Source organism: Clarias gariepinus, chromosome 12 (assembly GCF_024256425.1).
Source record: "Clarias gariepinus isolate MV-2021 ecotype Netherlands chromosome 12, CGAR_prim_01v2, whole genome shotgun sequence".
In the NCBI taxonomy this organism is placed as follows: domain Eukaryota; kingdom Metazoa; phylum Chordata; class Actinopteri; order Siluriformes; family Clariidae; genus Clarias; species Clarias gariepinus.
Genome location: NC_071111.1, coordinates 18534368 through 18553253, shown reverse-complemented (window position 1 = coordinate 18553253; position 18886 = coordinate 18534368). Strand labels below are relative to the sequence as shown.

The 18886-nt window shown below is 36.1% G+C and overlaps 1 protein-coding gene across 4 annotated transcripts in view; it reads left to right on the top strand.

The window, feature by feature from the left end:
- Positions 1-18886, top strand: part of iqsec3a (IQ motif and Sec7 domain ArfGEF 3a) — a 141427-nt gene that overhangs the window by 98629 nt on the left and 23912 nt on the right. For all 4 annotated transcript variants that reach the window (XM_053508453.1, XM_053508456.1, XM_053508455.1 and 1 more), the window contains 3 exons: positions 425-547; positions 6610-6776; positions 15163-15302. In XM_053508453.1, coding sequence (XP_053364428.1) covers positions 425-547; positions 6610-6776; positions 15163-15302 — 430 coding nt within the window. The remainder of the gene's footprint in view (positions 1-424; positions 548-6609; positions 6777-15162; positions 15303-18886) is intronic.

Sequence of the window (18886 nt, the reverse complement as noted above, 5' to 3'; positions counted from 1 at the left end):
TCAGCTCATTCCTATGTGTGTCTTTCATGGGGAACTTTACCACCGCTCGCTGCTAAATCCTTGGAGAGTTACCTTATGTGATACCATACTGTAGGTTTCTTTTCAGTTTTCCTCTCTTCTCTTAATATTCACAGAAAGTAGTCTGGGAGGCTTTTTGCTCACCTTCAATTTCAATTTATTTGGATAGCGCTTTTAACAACAGCCACTGTCATAAATCCCTAATGAGAAAGTAGAAAGCGACAACTCCCAATGAACCCAAAGTATTAGGGAGACGGCAGAGAGGACAGGACTAATCAAGAGGAACCATCTTCCTCTGCTTGACACTAAATCTTTACTGCCTTTTTTCTTTAACTTTGTCCCTCTTTCTTTTTTTCCTTCTTTCTTCCTTTCATCCTGTTATCCCTTCTTTCTTTCTGCTCTGTAGTTGTGTAGTAGATGAAATGGATTTCTCCGGGATGGAGCTGGATGAGGCTCTGCGAAAGTTCCAGGCTCACATTCGTGTTCAGGGCGAGGCGCAGAAAGTGGAGCGGCTCATCGAAGCATTCAGGTGAGACCATATGTGTGTGTGTCTGCCCACGCACACACACTGTTACTGCCCTGTCACACTCAATTCTCTCACCTCCATACACAATGCTAAGACAGCAGCACTCTGTGAAACAGGTGCTGCACCTGAAACAGCATGAAAACTCACAATACCACCAGCAGCCAGAAAATCCTTCATTCAATCATTTCATTTTTTTTATTAATAATTAAATAGAGATATGTGGTATTTTAGATCCACGCAAATGAAAAAACAAAATACTATTTTGGTAGCGCCATTTGCTTAATTAAATTCACAGCGGAATCAAAACACCTGGACACATCAGGGAGCAAATGGAGCTTTAGCAGCATGTCAACTGACTTAATTTAATCTAAGAAATGTCAATTAAAGGTTTTACATAATCTGTAATGTACTTTTAAATATTTTTTAATAGCAAGTGAGCTCCATTCCAGCTAGCAAGAAAAATCTTCTTCATCCATGTTTGAGTTAATTATTATTTTTCCTTTAGTGTCTATTTTCATAATAGCTTTATAATAATATAGATGTAGGTTGAGATCTATAATCGGCAAGCCAGAAGTAAGAGTCAGAAAGACAAGGAAAAACCTTCGTTAGACAACAAGAAGCCTTTAGAGAAACGAGGGCTAAAGAGGAACCCATCTCCATATAAATCCTTACCATTTTAAAGCTGTATACTGTGAAATCAGTACAGGTTGTGCTAAAGGGTGGTAAAAACAAGGATAATGTGGAATATTATTAAAAAATCCTGGAAAAAAAACATGAAATTTTTATGGCATAATCCGTCTACTTAACAAGTTACATTGGAAAATACAGTATAATAGCATCTTAATATTGTGGTCCACTATTTAGTGTTAAGTAACCAATTAGACTGTATAATTGCTGTTGCTCTTGCTATTTCTTTAGCAATATTTATTTTATATGTCTTAAGCCACCCCTTTTAATTAAATTGAATTATGCGTATTACATTAAATAAATGTGATTTTTTTTTTTTTTTTTTTTACTTTGACAGGCTAAAAAGTGGTTCAGTTAGTTAGTAAATCGTGGTTTATGTTACTTCAGCAGCAAACTCTTTTCCCCTCTCGTCTGTTCCAGTCACTCAGCATTCCTACTTTTTATGTTTAAATGATTTATACTGTAGGTCACTGTGTGGTTTAACAATCAAAAAAACCTCTGAAATCGGTCTGGGACAGGGACTGGACTAAAAATAAGAGCCAAAACTTGATGAAAAAGAGAGCCAAAAAAGACCTCCAGGAAGCCTGAAGAACTATTCCTCAAGGCTACATTAAAAATACAAGAAAGTCTGGCTCTTTGGAAGCAGAATATGAAGAAATAGCTCAAGACTTTTAACAATACAGTTTATTGTGCTGTAGACTTGTGCATATCTGACTATACAGTTCTATTTAACATATTTAATTTTATTGAAATACCTAAAACATATTCTGCAATGCATTGAATGCCATGCAAAGTTGTCTTTGTTAACTGCAATGTAAAGCTTTTCATTGCACATCATCAGTCACTTCAGCAACAAGCCTTAGGGTGTCCATAATAGTCACCTGAAAAGACAGACACAGCCTAGTTCAGCATAATGTTAAGAGCTCTTTTATCATTCCCCTTTTCTACCAGTATTTTAATGAAACACATCTGTAAATATGTCACGATGATCAACTCAGTTGCTCATCTCTTGAACATGCCAAGAATAAATTATAAAAAGATCTAACACATATGGTTGTAGTGTCAATGCTCTGACTTTCAACTTTAGACATGAGCATTATGTTATTTTAAAATAATTTAATTTAACAGCAAAGTATTTGCGGCAACACAGTGGCTTAGTGGTTAGCACTGTCGCCTTGCACCTGGAGGGTCTGGGTTCGATTCCTGCCTCCATGTGCATGGAGTTTGCATGTTCTCCCTGTCCTTAGTGGATTACCTCAGGCTACTCCGGTTTCCTCCCACAGTCCAAAGACATTCAGTTTAGGATAATTAGCGTTCCCGAATTGCCCATATTGTGTGAATGAGCCTGTTTACTGTTTGTGTATGTGCTCTGCGATGGCTTGTCACCCTGTTCAGAGTGTAACTTCTGAGGTAGGCTCCGTGAACCTGTATATAGGATAAAACAGTATAGATGATGAGATAAGATTTTAAGAAATGCAAATTTTTCGCATTTTAGACAAGGATAAGTTACATGAATGGGCCAGTCCACAGAACATCTCCCTTTCTCAGTCAGCCAGCTTGCTTGTATAATAATTAAAGATAATAAATGCTCATAAATATGAATTCAGAAACAAATCATGTCAACTTAGTGCTTTATCTATTTGACTAACAAGAATTCATGAATTGCTGCATCAAACGTGGTGTGCATGGGAGAATTTTAAGAAAAGTTTTGCTGTCGCAGCGAATAAAACTGTAAAAGAATTCTTTGTCTTAAGAGCACATACACTCACAGGCTCACTGGCATCAGATTTAGTGCCATTGTGATCAAATACAACTAATGAATTTCTGGCAGTCATACATCTTTGATTAAATCAATATTTGGTGTGACATCTCTTTGGCTTCAAACCTGCATAAATTATTATACTTGCACAAAGTCAAGGATTTTGTGGATGAGAGTCAGGTGTATGGTGAGGTTGTAGAGAACAGTTTTATGGCACTGGTTATACACCATGTCAAGACTGAGCACAGCAACGAGATGCAAGATTGGCCTAGGAAACAATGCAGCAGATAAAGGACACATCATGCTTACTTCTGTTCGACATCAGGATGTGTCCATCAGCGCCATCAACAAAGAACTGATGGAAACCAGTGGGACCCATCTCCTGTCTGGAGTAGCCTGGCTGGAAGTAGTCTCCATGGACGAATTGTGAGCCATACATCTGACATGGAAACAAGTGAATATGCATAAAAATTTAGCAAAGGTGGTCTGGACTGATGAATAAAAGTTTGTGATATTTGGTTGTACCAGAATGCAGGTTGTTTGCCGAAGGGCTGGAGAGCTGTACAATAATGAGACAATAATGAGGCACGGTGGAAGTTACCTACGAGTTTGGGGCTGCATTTCTGTAAATAGAGTTGGAGATTTGGTCAGGATTAATGGTGTCCTCAATGCAGAGAAATACAGGCAGATACTTGTATCTATCATGCATCAGCTGGGTGTCTGATTGGTCCCAAATGTATTCTTCAGCAGGTTAATGACCCCAAAAATAGAGCTAATGTCATTAAGAACTATCTTCAGCATAGAGAAGAACAAATAGTCCTAGGAAGTGATGGTTTGGCCCCCACAGAGCCCTGATCTTAACATCATTAAGTCTGTCTGGGATTACATGAAGAGGCAGAAGGATGTGATGCTGCCTACATCCACAAAAGACCTGCTTGGAACAACCTACCTGCTGAGTTCCTTCAAAAACTCTATGCAAGAGTGTGTGTTTGTGCAAAGGATGGTTTCACCAAATACTTACTTGATTTAGATCTTTTTTATTTACTTTCCAATTTGTCAATTGATGAGAATAAACTATGAACTTATATATATTTGAAAGCATTCGTACAGTACTTTACAGCATTTTTACACACTGCATTATAATTTCTTAATACCTCCAGCTCATTTTAAAGAATGTTTCTCTCTTTTTTCTTTTTTTCTTTTTGCATGATCCCAAGCTATGCTGATGGACAACATAAACAGAATTTAATAACCTTCTGTGATTGCAGATTTATCATAACATGTCTGCTACAACATCTGTTATGTTCACCATTATTTTTTTTAGATCATTTTGTTCAATGCAACAATAATCCTAAAAGGTTGCTAAAATATGATAAGATGCTAAAATAAGCTTTCCAATTTGACCACAATTGCACATATTTTGTGGTTTTAGTCATTAAACAGTTAATTCTTTTTGTTTTCTTTAACCCAGGAAACCGCAGTGACATTTGCGAGCCTGTAGTGCTTCATTTTAATGTGTTTGGTGCCGGTTTATAAATAACCACGATTGCATAACATAACCCAGTCTGTCTCTGCCTGCCTCCCCCACTGCTACCTTTGCTATTTTGCCAAATCCTTCCTAAAAAAAATGAGGAGGGATAGACCATGGCAGAAAGAAATGAATAAATGGATCTGAGGAGAAAACAGCAATGCACAAAGCAGCTGGTATCTTAATGAAAGATGGAATAAACGAGTTAGTGCGACCGCCAGCTCTTCATATTTCTCATTAGCATGAAACCAAAGAACAAAGATAAACAAAAAATTTTTTTGTGAAGAATGAACTTTACTATACAACTAATCACAATAGATTATCAATATCGTACATTATATAATAAAGTTTCTGCCTAACAGCTGTGCAGACGACATTGATATGCCGGATTTTAAGTGTGTGTATGTTTCCGCATAGTCACTTATACTCTGTGGCCTGTGGAGAAGTAGGCGCTGATCGTCTAGTTCAGTATGCACAGGCTTTGGGGGGGTGGGGAGGGGGGGTGCTTTCTACCTGGAGGTTCTGATTTTTTACCATGAAATTAGAGTTTTTGCTTGAGCACACAGCCTTCGGCACTTCACAAATAGCAAATAGAGCTCCCTTAAAATTCAGAAGGTTCACAAAGCAGTCTAGTATTCATATTTCATGCTGTTTTGGAGTCAGTATGGAGTTCTGTGTGTTTAAACAAGGCAAACAATTAATATTAAAATGCAGGATGTGGGAATATTAAAGGACTTCGATTAAAACCGATGAGTTTACACAAGACTTCCTAAAGACTGGTTGCATGCAGGGTGGGTTGGATATTAAATGATTGTCAGAATATGAAACGTTCAGAACAGTAGGCTCAGGTGCACCAAGCCCATTTTTAAACAAACAAAAAATGTAAGGATGTTAGGGCGTCTTAGTCATCATCTAGTAAACATCATAGAACAGGGAGACAGAGTTAAACAAGAAATATCCATAATAACAACTGGATGAAAAAGACAAGAGTCATAAATCAGGAAAAATAGAAAAGAAGAAAAAAAGCTATGAGCTCACTAAAACAGAAACAACTGGATGGAAAACAACTAAACGTTGTGAGGCAGAAATCTGTAAACACGTACTGTAATTAACCAACACCATGACAGGTGAAAAGAGCAACGAAATCACAGCGTAATATAAACCATAGCAAACAAGCCACCTTGTCACGCTTATTGCCAATCAATGATTGTAATTGTATTAAACGGGAATTAGGCAGGAACTCAATTAGACACTACTGTCAGTGTAAGAAACTCTAACGCAAAGTGGTAAAATGAAAGAGCAATGGTGCATGCTTTGTCTTTGACAAGGTCCAACAATTGCTGATCCCCGGAATAAATGTCTGAAATGTCTAAAGTCAGATATTAGATTTTTTACACACACACAAACCTAAGACATGAAGGAGAGGTCTAGAATTGGGATAAGACACTTTCTTATTTGCTGAAATAAGTCATACATCTTAGTGAAGTCAAAATGGCAGCATTTTGAACCTTGTCAAAGTCACTCAAATTCTAATGCGTGTGATTTTTTTTTCTGCTTCCAACACATCAACTTAAAAAAAAAAAAAGGTTCATTTGCTGCTGAATACTGTATATTCCACCCACTTCCAGCCACCATTGTAAGAAGATAATGAAAATGTAGCTACTATGAGAAGGGCCAAATTGAATTGGCTAGACAACTGGGTCAGAGCAACTCCAAAACTGCAGCTCTTGTGGGATGTACCCAGGCTGCAGTGGTCAGGTAATAAAAGTGATCCAAGGATGGATATCTGGTGAGCTCACAGGGTCGTGGGTGGCCAAGGCTCACGGATGTACATGGGGAGCCAAGGCCAGCCTGTTTAGTCCGATCAAATAGAAAATAAGGACAGGTTAATGCTTATTCCAATACTGTAATTCTATATTATTGTAATGACACCTAACCTGATCTGGTATGTATTTTATTCATCATTGAAATTGCTCAGCATTATTTGTTGCTCTCATAATTTTTGTAATACACAGTTCACTGTAACATTACATCTACAAAAAAGTAAATGTTAAAATTTTGTATTTATCTCTTTTTTTTTTTTTTTCTTAGCCAGCGCTACTGCATGTGCAATCCAGATGTGGTGCAGCAGTTCCACAACCCAGACACTATTTTTATTCTAGCCTTTGCCATAATCCTCCTCAACACGGACATGTACAGTCCCAACATCAAGCCTGACCGCAAGATGATGCTGGAGGATTTTATTCGTAATTTAAGAGGTAAGAGCATGCTTTAAGGGCACTAAAATTAATGTGGAAGTTATCTTACACACACACACACACATATATATATATATATCATTTAGTTATATATGATAAAACTGGCTCTAATGTAGATTATCCTAGGCAAACAAGACTACAACTTACCTCTGCTGCAGAGGAAAAAGTTAATTTAGAGTTAATTTACCAGCCTCAGAAATGACCAATTACCAGCTCCTCAGATTAGAGCCGTTATGAAAGCAAAAGTAGCATCTTAATATCAACTGTTCAAAGCTTTTTATTTTATATTTTAGATTCCTTCAGTGTAGAAAGAAAAAAAATAAATAAATAAAGGTGCGTCTAAACTTTTGACTTGTATTATACATTTTACCTGGGTGTCCCAAATAATTTGACATTATTTCGTTGTCTAAAAATTTAGCCAATTCTCACAAAAAATTTTAATGAGTTAGGTCAAAACAAACTAAGTTTAATGTTTTACTTTAGGATCGGGCGTGCCAGTGATAATGTGCTGTTAAAATGGCATCACGTTCACCTGAATTGACCCTTTGTGATTTTCTTCTATGGGGCTTTGTGAAAGGTTTGGTCTTTACCTCCCTCTTCCCACAAGCCTAGAGGAAATCAAGTCGAGAATCATTGAGGCACTGGAGAATGTTACGCAAGATATGCTACAACGTGTTTAGCGGAAGCTGGACTACCGACTTGACGTGTGTCGTGTCACCAGCAGCGCGCATATTTAACATTTGTGAAGCTTTTGCGAAGCCTGGTAAATTTTATTTGTCTAGGACATGTAGTTACTCAGATATTCATATTCCAAATGGTTTCAAATTTTATTAGGACACTTTGTATAAGGTACAATAAAATTTCAGACAGTTCATTTTAATCTTTTTTTTTCCGACTTGATACTGACTTTAGTTATTTTAGTTCTCTATAGATTATCCCTACAGACTTCCTTACATTTGATATTAATATCAAATATCTTAAATAACAATTCACAGAGTTATTGGGCTAGGCAAAGTCGAGGTTTAGTTAGGATATCATTGAAAGGGCTACTTTTCTGACACATATAGACAGGGCTGTTAGATGAGGTCATGCGCTATTTGTCGCTGGAAATTTTAGTGTCTTGACTTTGCCATTGAAAGAATCAATGAAAAGGCTAAAACAATAGTGAGTTTATTTAATGGATCCAGTCAAGCTGAAAGTAACAATTAGATTAAACTGGAAAATCAATGCTGGCATACTAAAATGATTCTACTACACTGCTTGACTGGACTTTCAGTTCATTTTCTCTCCTTCTCTTCTCACAGTGCACAATTGTGGCTTTAAATTCTCTTTAGCTTTCTTATTCTTTCTTTGTCTGGATTATAAGACATCATTCTTCAGTTGCATAATTGAGTGGGTAAAATGCAATTATGAATTTAAAAGGGATGTTAATGAACGACCTTCCAAAATATGCTCAGAAGAAAAAGACTCCTGATGTTACAATGTAGAACACTGCAGTTTACAGACATTCATTTGTACACATTTCAAATACTTTACTGTCTTTAAATGAAAATGATACTCACTACAGTATATACAGTAATAAATTAAATATAACATATAAAATAAAATAATTATTAGACCCCCTGTAGATTTTGTACAGTTTGCCATCATACAAAGAAATTACTGGTCTATGATTTTTTTTCTTATCATAGATTTATTTTAAAGGATAGAGACAAAAATCAAGAAAAAAAACATATTATATAAATGTTATAAATTGAGTTGCATTTCAGTTACTAAAATAAGTATTTAATCACCTACCAAACAGACAATAACAACAACTCATTATGTGTATAAAATATACAGAATCTTCCATTTAAACCTCACCACCATGGAATGGGCTACAAGACCATCAGCTAGAAGCTTGGTGAGAAGGTTGAAACTATTGGAGCGATTATTTTCAAATGAAAAAAATACAAAATAACCATCAATCACCTTCGGTCTGGAGCATAATGCAAAATTTCATCTCATGGGGTAAGGAAGATCATGAGAAAAGTGAAGGATCATCCCAAAACTAAGTGGGAGGAGCTTGTGAATGATCTCATAAAGTTGGAACCACTGTCAACAAACAAACAACTGGTAACACAATACGCTGCTATGAATTGAAAAAGATGAGAACCTCCTGAAGAAGGATCAGGGATATATACTGCCAAGGCAAAAAAGAAAAAAAAAAACCTAGAGTGGCCTAGCCAGTCTCCAGACCTTAATCCTACAGAAAATTTATGGAGGGAGCTGAAACTTCAGGTTACTAAGCGACAGGCAAGAAACCTTAAGGATTTAGAGGAGTAATGGACCAAAATCCCTTCCTAAATATGTGCAAACCTGGTAACCAACTACAAGGAACACTTTACCTTTGTGCTTGACAACAAGGATTCTCCACCAAGTACTAAGTCATGTTTTGCTCGGGAATCAAATTCTTATTTTGCCCTGTGAGATGCAAATCAATTTATAACATTTGTATCACAAGGTTTTTCTACATTTTTGGTTGATATTTTGTTTCTATCCTTTACAATAAATCTAGGATAGAAAATATAGCCCCTCTGTATCTGTATAACATACAAAATCTGCAGGGGATCAAATAATTATTTTCCCTATTGTATATATAATATAGCATTCTTATATAAATACCTGTCTTACAAACTGTGAATTATTCCAAAGGGTGCTTTATACAAAGCTATTATTAACCAGATAAAAATACTTATTTAGAGATGAAAATTGTGCTAATGACATAAAATGGAGATCAAGGCTAGTGTATTTGATAAGGATAAAGTCAAAAACAATACATATATGTATAAATACTATAAGCCCATCAACACACTGTAATGTATGTAGAAAACATGCTGCTCATTCATGCAGTAATCTTTTTTATTAACTTAATTCATTTTTATCTAAATAAACATCATATTTAATGCTTAAGCATATCTCTAATGTGTAGATAAGTGCCAAATAAATTGTAAGAATATTACACATTGCTATTTTTAATTCAAATGTAATTGTATGGGTCACTAATTTAGATCTGTTTAAATCAGAAACCAAGTACTTGAAAACTTTAACATACAGTAAATAGACATTGTGGACTTGTATTACTTTTAAAAGTGTGTTCTTTTTTTTGGCCAAGCTGAAGTGAAGGATTAATGGAAAGTAAATCCTCCAGGGCAGTTTTTCTTCTTATGTTATCCTCTAAAGTCATAGAGTGGCTGTAATTTCATAAAATTAAGATAAATGGAGACACAGGTTCAAAATATGAGCCAAGTCAACAACAGATGCCATTTTTAAAGTCCTAGATAAAATGCAGCATGACAGTAATTTCTGACACACAAGTAGGTCAGAAGAGATCTCCTGGATAGTATACAGTACTTTTATTCTGCCTTAATCTATCCTTATTCACTATGGTCACCTGTCTGAGCGTGTTGCCAGCTTTGAGTGATATCCTCCTTGCTGTTTTGCTGGTAATCACATAAATCATCCTCCTTAAATACGTTGCGCTTCTTTGCTTCATTGACCTTTAATGTCAATAACGGGAAGTATTGGCTGGCTCAGGACAAAAGAATGCTTATTCATACATTTAGAACATTACATTACAGCAGTGGATGACCTTCCAATCATTCAGTCATGCAGGGCTGATTGTGCTTAATGTTCATTAAAGCATGCTGCATTTAACATTAAACAACTAATGGGCCATTTGCCCTCATGGATTACTGTTGTTAATTATCAAATTACATTTTTTTGTGAACAAATGCTTGAGCATGACTAATTCTACTCATCTATTTTGTCTGTGTGAAAGTCAGACTCAATTAAAAACAAACAATACATTAAATGTTTATCATTCTGACAAAGGAGAAACTACAGTATAAAGACACAAGATGACTAGAAAACCAAAAACTAAAGCTTAAATTTAGCAATATTTTAACAGTAAAGTTAAAGCCTTAAAATAATCACAATGTGTGCCGCTATAGATTGATGTAAACTATAAAGCTCATAATTGAATACAGATTATTATTTTAATTTGACCTGAACGTATTTGTAACAGTAACTAACAATAGTGCCAGGTGTAATTTAAATAAAGGGTTTATAATAATGCGATTATGCTAATACATATTTATTTCTGTAGTAACAGGTCATTTACTGGACCAGACTAATAATAAACACACATAAAACCAGCCATTTGTAATGGATTTAAAACACATCACAACAAAACATTTCCAATTTACATGACATTTAATATTAAGGGAATGACTGTTTACAGCTGCTATAATGTAACTGGAATACATAGTTAAAATTATTTAATTTAGTTGTTAAAAAATTAAGAAAATGTAATTGTTGAAAGATCTTTTGGAGTATAAGATGAGGAAAAGTTATTACAACTTAATCCATTTTAGTATGGTAACATCCATCCATTCATCCATTATCTATGCCACTTATTCTGTGTCAGGTTTGCAGAGAGCTTGACGCCTATCCCAGGGAACTTAGGACACATGACTGGGTATATTCTGGATGGGGGTTCCAACCTACTGCCGGCCACAATCACACACACTCACACACCCAATCATACAATACGGTCAGTTTGAAAATGTCAATCAGGCTACACCACATGACTTTGTACCGTGGAAGGAAAATGGAGAACCTGGACAAGAACATGGGAAAAAATCAATGCACACAGACCAGATTCCACTTCCCATTCATGGAAGAATGAAACAGTCCTAATCACCTAGCCACTTTTACCACCTAGTGTGGTAAAAGGAATCACCTTTTTTTTTTTTTTTTAAATAATACTGTGTGCCTCATCGTGTTTTGTTTTCCCTACTTTTGATATTCTACACAATTTGTAACTTTTTGTAAGGTATACAGATTAGGGCTTTTTTTAAAATAGATGAAAAATTAATGCTTATTTTGTGTAACCCCATTAAAGACATTTTTTCTCCATTACGAATCATCTCCTTAATTGATTAGGGTGGCACGGTGGCGTAGATGTTAGCACTTTCGCCTTGCACCTTCAGGATCCAGGTTCGATTCCCATCTTGGGTCTGTGTGCATGGAGTTTGCATGTTCTCCCCGTGCTTGGTGGGTTTCCTCTGGGTGCTCAGGGTTCCTCCCACAGTCCAAAAACATTCAGATGAGTAAAAAATCTTATCTTACTATATCTTGCGATTATCTTGTATTACAAGCTAAATCTGTTGATTTACACTGGTGTACGTACCTTTTATATAGATGTGTGTGCACAGTTTACTGTTACTAAATGCATTGTGGGTGACACAGTGGTATTCCATGTTTCAATTTCTTCTGGGTTCTCTGGTTTCTCTGTGTGAATATGAGCATTTTTCTGCAATGGACTACAGTACTGTATGTACCACCCTGGATGTATATCCACCTTAAAACCTGACCAGAAAGATATATAAATGAAAAATAATAAATGCAATTTAAATGCAATTTATTTATTGTAATAATATTTGTATTTAAAGTACTAATATGCAAAGACAAACACAAATTTCCCCGCTGGAAATGATATTTTTAAATTATGCATAAACACAACACAAACAACAATCTGTATAGTAATGTACAGTATCTTTCAGTTTTCCCATGAGTTACTTTTTAAAAGGCCACATTAAGAAAAAAAAAAAAGCCTTACAACACATTTGGGCCTTCCATATACAGTAATTCATTGCTGTGAGCTGTGCAGTTTTCATTTATTTATATTGAAGTACACCGTATATGTCCTCGATTAATATTTATACTTAAATTCAACCCTATGGACATGCCCTTAAACTGTAAGAAAGTTATTATCTAGAGTCTAATAAAAGGAAAGTGAAACTTTAAGTTTTGCGTGCGTGGGCACTCTTGCACCGTAAACGACAGTTTGGTAGATAATAACTTTGCTTAATGCTTCCTTTTGCCCTAACTTTTTTCACCATGCTGTCAGTGCTAACCTCTATATTAGCTTAGGTTGGATAACTTTACTCTGCAAACACTCATTAATCTCAGGATTTCCTCGAGTTGCCGCAGCATCTGGCTCTTGGCAGATTGCTGTGTGTATCTTGGGTATCTGTGGGCAGAGGTCTGAAGGGATTCACTCTCAGTTGCCTGGAAACAAACATGAACTCATACACAGTGACAATATTTTTTTTTTTTTAAGAACATTTTTTATTTCCTTAAAGCCGGAATGATTCATGGATGGATAGATGGATGGACGGATAGATGAAAGTATAATATATATATATATATATATATATATATATATATATATATATATATATATAATATCTATATATATCTATCTCTCTCTCTCTCTCTATATATATATATATATATATATATATAGATATAGATATAGATATAGATATTTATTAGATAGATAGATAGATAGATAGATAGATAGATGTTTAGTATTAAGTCATTTATTCTACAAAATGTCCTGAATCTGGCTGGAGACAAAAAGATGTCTGCAATACTCTGGTGTCACTTGTTCAATCCATGCCTGCGTGATTGCTTTCTGAAGGTCATGTACAGAACTTTCACAATTCACTTGACAATTCCATTGTTTTTGCCTGTTTTTCTGCAGAGGTGAAAATAAAAGTCCTGCCACATCTTTGTTCCATCCATTAAGCAAACCAGCTAATTCTAATTAGCACAGCTCATCACCACTAATTAGTGACATATCCTGTTTTGTGAACAGGGAGAACTATAATACATCCCATATGTTATATGGCATAATATTTTTTTTCCACCACTATGTATAGATAGATTGATGGATGGATGGATGGATGGATGGATGGATGGATGGATGGATGGATTAATTGATTGATTGATTGAGTTCTTGATTGATTGGTAAGTAAGCACATGAATAGATACATAGTTAGGCTCACAGTAAGGCTGGCAGACTGACTCATTCTCCACTTTAATATGACCACTGGTACACATTCATGTAATTATCCAATCAGCCAAGTGACAGCAGTGCTGTGCATAAAATTGGACTCATACAGGCCAAGAGCTTTGGTTAATGTTCAAATCAAACACTAGAATGGGGTAATTTCAAGGACTCTGATCATGGCACAGTTGTTAATGCCACATGGACTGGTTGGAGTATTTCAGAGACTGTTGCTCTTCTGGGTATTTCACACACAACAGTCTCTAGCGTTTACACAGAATCGTGCAAAAAATGAAATCCACCTAGCCTAGGGCAATTTTACCCAACTCGTTTTATGGGAAGGCTAAAAAAACTAAAATGGCCTCTTTTTACAATCATAGTAAGGTGAATGGGCTACAACAACAGAAGACCGCATCAGGTTACTCTCCTGCCAGTCGAGAAAGAGAATCTGAGGATACTGAACACTGGACTGTTAAATATTGGAAAAGTTGTTGGACACAAACTTTCACATCTATTAGAAATAAATGATGGTGTGGATGTGCACAAGTGCACAAGGTAATTGGAGCAATTAAAAAAGTTTCACATGACTGAAACAGCTGGAAATTTGTCAGTAGTTGGCAGTAAGCCTAAAGCACCCTGTAAGGATCAGGGACCAAAAAAAAGAGTTTAACGATCACAGGCTCTGTGTGTGGACTTTGCATGTTCTCCCAGTGCATGGTGGGTTTCCTCCAGGTGCCCCAGACATGCAGGTTAGGCGAATTGGTGTTTTCAAATGAATTGCTCATAGTATGTGTTTGCTTTGTGTGTTTGAAAGAAGATTTATGCCATAATAAATTCTAGTAAGCATCAGGACGCAAGTGTGGCTGCTTCTGACAGGGGATTTACTCTTAGCCATTGCAGAGCTTTTAACAAGATCAGAAGCTAAATATATTTCGAGATTAACCAAGTTATCAATCCAGTGACCATCCCAGTGTCCAGAACTGAACTGAGAATCAGTGGCCTGATTTAAAGTAGAAAGTGCACAGAGTCAGACAAAAATACATTTTGTGCACACTTCAGGAAAATATATTATATTTTATTAATATGATATTAATATATTATTATGATTTTATCCACCTCTGCCTCTCGAGGGTTACAATTATGATGTTATAATTATAATGTAATTATATATTTTGGGGTTTGCGTGTACATTTACAAGCTGAGGAAAAAAACAAGAAATTTGCTGCAGCTGACCAAATCAAATGCAAAAAGAAACCACAGAAAAAAAAAAAAAGTTAGAAACTACCACCATCTAAGTGTGGCATTTTTGTGATGTGTCTTCACTGACTGTTAGCTGAATGACATTATGTGCTTATGCAAATAAATGCCTAGGCTTGTGTTTAACCAAATTTGGTGTTTGTTATATGGTTTCCCTTTAAGTTTTTGCTTTTGCTTAGCTGTTGCATCTTCCATCAACTGTGCCCCTCAAATGTGTGTATGTCGGTACAGGGGTGGACGATGGAGCGGACATCCCTCGGGACATGGTGGTGGGCATTTACGAGCGTATTCAGCAAAGAGAGCTCCGTTCTAATGAGGATCACGTAACTTATGTCACCAAGGTGGAGCAGAGTATCGTCGGAATGAAGACGGTAAGGCCAGGATCCTACATATGAATTAAGCAAGTATAAAATATTAAACTCATAAATATTGACAGTATGATGAAAAGAGCTTGATCACAGAGCTAATTATAAATAATACATTTTTGCCAAACTAATGCAATGCTTTAGGAGTTGATCAAAAGCTTCATGACAAATAGATAGTGGTCTTTGTTCTACGTTCAAGTAAGACATAAGACAAGGTATTAAAAGCAGTAATTTATTATTACTTCCTGAACATAAACAACTAAGTTGCACAGCATTGAAACTTTAATATACTTAAGGTATGCTTGAGCAGTTAAATAAAGTTTAAAAAACATAAACATCCAACTGTTTTAATGAAAAGTCACCAGCGGACTTGTTCCATGTATTTCAGCCATGAAAAAATAAGTTGCATTTGCTCAATATTCATGAAAGTCCAACCACTGCAATCAATGATGCAGAAGAGGAGCACAGAGGAGATATCATTTTGGCAAACATTAGGATTTAAAGACAAACATCTTGATATCGTTCCCATATACCCACTTCTAAAGTGAAACAGAATTGTATTGCGGCAAAGCATTCTGTTGTTAAGACAAACAAAGTTGTTGTGTAGTACATGAATACACACTTGGAAATATAAATGCGTGCCTGTCACACCCTGAGCATGGATTACCACAAGTGGCTCCACCCATAGATGTCTAATTTTGCATGTGTATAATTGTTAAACGATTGTCATAAGATGGTGTTATAAGATGATATCTTGTGTGCGTGTGTGTGTGTGTGTGTGTGTGTGTGTGTGTGTGTGCTGTAAATGAACTCAGTCTATGCAGACCCACCATACTGTAGCAGTGTCACTTAGTCACTTAGATCATACAGTGATTCCTTAATGCAAATGCTCGAATGTACGACACACACACACACACACACACACACGTTCCTTGCTGATCCACTGTTACTCCATGCGGCAGCATGCTTTCTTTGAGTGTATGAGTAAATATAACCTTGAACACAGACCAACACACACACACACACACACACACAGCAAAGTACCTTCTGGCTAATGAATGCTTCACCTCAGTCTTCCCAAGTGTAATCATTATACACGGAGTACTTCCTCGCCTTTAGGAAACCTCCTCACACAAGAAAACCACCTCCAATTAAACTACATTCAGAACCATAAATGGGGGTTTAGTGGGGGTCTTGTTTGTTTTGTTGTTTGAACAAAAGGGTAACAGCTTTTCTCTTTAACAAATCTAGTATTCTTTGGAAACGATAGTAAAAAGGAAATCTTAAATCAGGAATACACTTGGATGGCATGGTTGCATTGGAGTTAGTCCCGTTGCCCAGGTTTAAGGAAAGAGGGTTTGACTCTCACTTCCAGTCACATGTACATTGAGTTTGCATGTTCTCCTTGTTTTGGTGGGTTTTCACTGGTTAGTCTAGTTTTCTTCCACTCTTCAAGAAGAACCGCAGTGTAAGGCCGCAGGCCTTTACAAATTGCCCATGTGTATGAATGGGTGTGTGAGTGTATGTGCACCCCATACACATGATAAGTTGTATAGATAATAAACAAACACAACACAATGGTCAAGTGTGTGTATGTGTGTGTGTGTGTGTGTCGTATGGATGTCCTACATAATTTTTATTACACAATTATTAAGCCCTTGTGTTAGTACATAGTTCAACCCATAAAGTTTCAATTTTGGTCTATTGATACGTAATAAAGTTTCCCATCCAACCATCACTGAAAGTAAGCAAAATCGGTATGCCGGACAGACACACAGACCTTCAAATTTCAATGCCCATAAACACACCAATAGCTGATCATGATCTGCAAATAAACAAAACATGTTATGGATTCTAATTTAAACATACCTTTATATTTGACATCATACACCAATCAGCCACAGAAGATCGAGTGGGTCTCCCCCTTTTGCCACCAAACCAGTAATGACCTATCTGTGCTGACACCTTTCTGTTGGAACTTAGGGTAGAGTAGCTTATTTATTGGATTAGTCTGCAGTTACCTCCCACAATTTAGCCAGAGTTAACTTCCCATGGGCATGAGCTTTGGCCAGCCATGACCCTGTTGCCAGCTCATCGGTTTTCCTTCCTTTGATCTTTTGGTATGTGCAGACCACTGCAGCCTGCAAACATCCCACAAGAGCTAACGTTTTGCACTTTCTTTGTTCCAGTTGCCCGGCCATCTTATTTTGACTCTTCTCACAGTAGCTACAGTTGCAGTATTGCATTACAACAGCAGCTGGAAGTGGGTGGGACATATCAGGCCTGATTAGTGAACCATTTTTCTTAAAATTGATATGTTGGAAGCAAAAAAATAATAATTTTGTGGACAATGTTGAATTGTATTCTAACTACAAGAAGTCTGCATGCATTATCTAGCTTGTGTTCATTTTTCACTTCAAAATTCGTCACTTCTGGAAGTGGCCTTCCTATGAATTGAATATCTAATATTAGCATGTGAAGTTAAATTTATACAATTTTATCGTATTTGATAATAATAATTCAATAATTATCTTATATGTGATCCCAAATCAAGTCAGGTATTAGGTTTTACAGGTTAGTTTGGTGAGTAACACTGTCCAAACTGGTTATTCCAGTTATGCATTTTTAGCACAATGGAATGCCTGGTGTCAAATGAGGCTGAGGGATCCCTTTTATATATATATATATATATATATATATATATATATATATATATATATATATATATATATATATATATATTCTTTCTCTCACTGCACTCTGTGTAAACATCTTTTGTTTGTATTATTACATTACTTGAAATGCATTTGTAAGATAAACTAATCCACTTCATGTCAAAAGAAATCTGGACAAATGGATTAATTATACGATGTAACACAATTTGTCATTTCTGGGTAGTGTTATTTTCTAATTGCTTTTACAACAATGGTATGGAAAAGGTCTTTGCTTTGCTGATAAAACTTTGCTTTTGTGATTTAGATGTGAGTATTTTCAAATTGAGATAACAGGCAAATTTCCCTTTCTTTCTGTTTTAAATTAATCAAACTGAACATTGATTTATGCTAAAGTTATTGAATATGCACACTAAAGAATTACGGTAGAAGTGTGTCATCCACTGTACAGTATCAATTATATTGTAGATCACTTTCAGAAAGCCAGAAAAAAAGTCCCCCATGATGTTCTCATTATCCTGTCCATATACTGGTAGAAGCGAGCGCTCTTTCTCCTCTTACAGTCCCATGTACTTCTTAAATTTTATCAAGATCAAGGATAAGGAACTTTAACAGAAACAGTAGAAACTTTGACAGGAATCCTGTAGACCATTTACTGCTGTAGTTTGTCACCAGATTTTTAACCAGCTTCACAAGGTTTTTTAGCTTTTTGCCCAGGAAGCTGCAAAACACTGCAACAAAACTGTTGCAAGCTGCTTCCCAATGAGCTGCTTTGGTAAATCCTTGCGCTCCATGACTACCTCTTTATCGGTCCTCTGACAAAAACAGCTGCTTTGCCTTTTTTTGGCTAAGCTGACTTCAGACAGCTTAGGAAGGTCTGAAAGATACTGGAAGTCTGCTTACTCCTTATCCCGAGCT